Source organism: Cynoglossus semilaevis, chromosome 20 (assembly GCF_000523025.1).
Source record: "Cynoglossus semilaevis isolate Cse_v1.0 chromosome 20, Cse_v1.0, whole genome shotgun sequence".
NCBI lineage: Eukaryota > Metazoa > Chordata > Actinopteri > Pleuronectiformes > Cynoglossidae > Cynoglossus > Cynoglossus semilaevis.
In genome coordinates, this window is record NC_024326.1 from 3,623,427 (window position 1) to 3,625,139 (window position 1,713).

General features: G+C 37.8%; 1 protein-coding gene across 1 annotated transcript in view; it reads right to left on the bottom strand.

Moving 5' to 3' along the window:
- The window catches only part of eif2b3 (eukaryotic translation initiation factor 2B, subunit 3 gamma), a 21,776-nt gene extending 20,911 nt beyond the window's left edge, over nt 1-865 (bottom strand). Inside the window, 2 exon segments of the mRNA XM_008333984.2 lie at nt 16-181; nt 526-865. Coding sequence (XP_008332206.1) covers nt 16-163 — 148 coding nt within the window. The 5' untranslated portion in view covers nt 164-181; nt 526-865.
- Nucleotides 866-1,713: the final 848 nt, after the last annotated feature.

The following is a 1,713-nucleotide window of genomic DNA, read 5'->3' on the forward strand; positions in this document are numbered from 1 at the left end:
ATGTTTAGCTCTTACCTTCGAAGCCCACTCTCTCTAGCAGATTTAGTGGGTACCAGATGAGCGGTTTGTTGCCAACGGGCAACATAGGCTTGGGGGTGTTGTATATTAAATCAGTCATACGTGAGCCCCCTCCAGCCGCCATCAGCACTGCCTGTAGCTCCATGATGTCTGCCAAGACTCACTATGATCATATAAAAATACAGAAAACTTACATTTATGATGACTCTTTCAATAAGTTTCAGTGACCATACGTGCGTATGTCAATTTCAGTATACAGTATATACTAAGCAGACTCACACCATGTAGTGCTGAAAATATAAATCAAATTTCTTGGTGTACAGTATACAGTAATTTTGGGCTACAAATTTGCTGAGAAATACAGAGAACCTGCAACTCACTCTGCAGCTCATCATGTGCAGCATGCCCTGTCCGGCATGTGGTCGAGGAAAACCTCTAATTAAATTTTAAATATGAATGCATTAAAGTACCGATCTCATTAGGGAGTAAAAAAGGCAAAAGTCTCACCTCTTAGAGTCACCTTTGTCCCAGTAGATTGCCTGTTAGTGAAAATGTCAGCGTTGTTGGATGCATATAACTGAGCTGGCTTTCAAAGTTTTTAGCATTTAGCAATCATTTGACGCATATCGCTATCGTGCCAATAAAAAAGAAGCCAAATAGCGGCAGAAACGTCTCCTTGGCACAAGAACCACAAGTGAAAAGAGACTAATACACTAAGGTCAAAACATATGATAAATACTGGAAGAGAAAGTCTGCTGGAAGAATAAGCTCTCCGTTAGCATCATATGATGACAGCTGTGGTCCGTCTGTGAAATATGCCCGATGTAGAAACTCCTTCGTTTGTGCAAAGGTTCCTGAGACAGGAACAGAACAGAACAGATCAGAACGGAAGAGGTATGTGACACGAATGTAATAATAAAAAATAAAATAAACCTAATAAATAAATAAAACAGTACATACATCTATTTTAAACCTTTTTTTTCAGATTAACATTAACCAGTGAAATAAAATTCTCTACACAGTATTGCACATAAATAAATCCAAATGTTACTTTTCTGCACATCTTTAACAGTAAAGCTCACACTATTTTATGTTGCAACAACAAAGTTCTAAGGAGTGTGTGTGTGCATGTGCATTTGCATATGTGTGCGCTTTTTGGACACTTTAACTCAAGATTGTTGGGGTTGTTTATTTTCTATGTGTTGATAATTATTTTAGGGTTTTAGGTTTTAAATTAAGAATAGAATAGAATAGAATAGAATAGAATAGAATAGAATAATCTTTATTGTCACTGAGATTATAGTTGTTGTTTGTTTTTTTGCCAATAAAAAACAAGCCAGAGGTTTTTAGGTTACAAACAGGTTTTAGTATTTGCTGATGTTTTATAAAAATATATATTTGTTCTGCCTAGTTGACAGATGTTCAACAGAATTAGAACTTTTACCAGATGTGCTTTCCCCTCCTTTGGACTACAGGAGTAATTCCAAAGGTTTACGCACAAAAAGTGGTGTGAACAGATTATCAGCCAGAAGCCACCCAGCTCCTCCAGACTTCAAGCTTGAAAACTCCCAATGCACAAAGCTGAGACGTAACAGCAAATTGAACTCGCGGAATGTGGCTTTGGTTTTGTTTGCTCTGGCCAGGAGATGAGCTTGACTGCTCATTGCTGCTTGCTGAAAACCAGCGAGCAAGAAA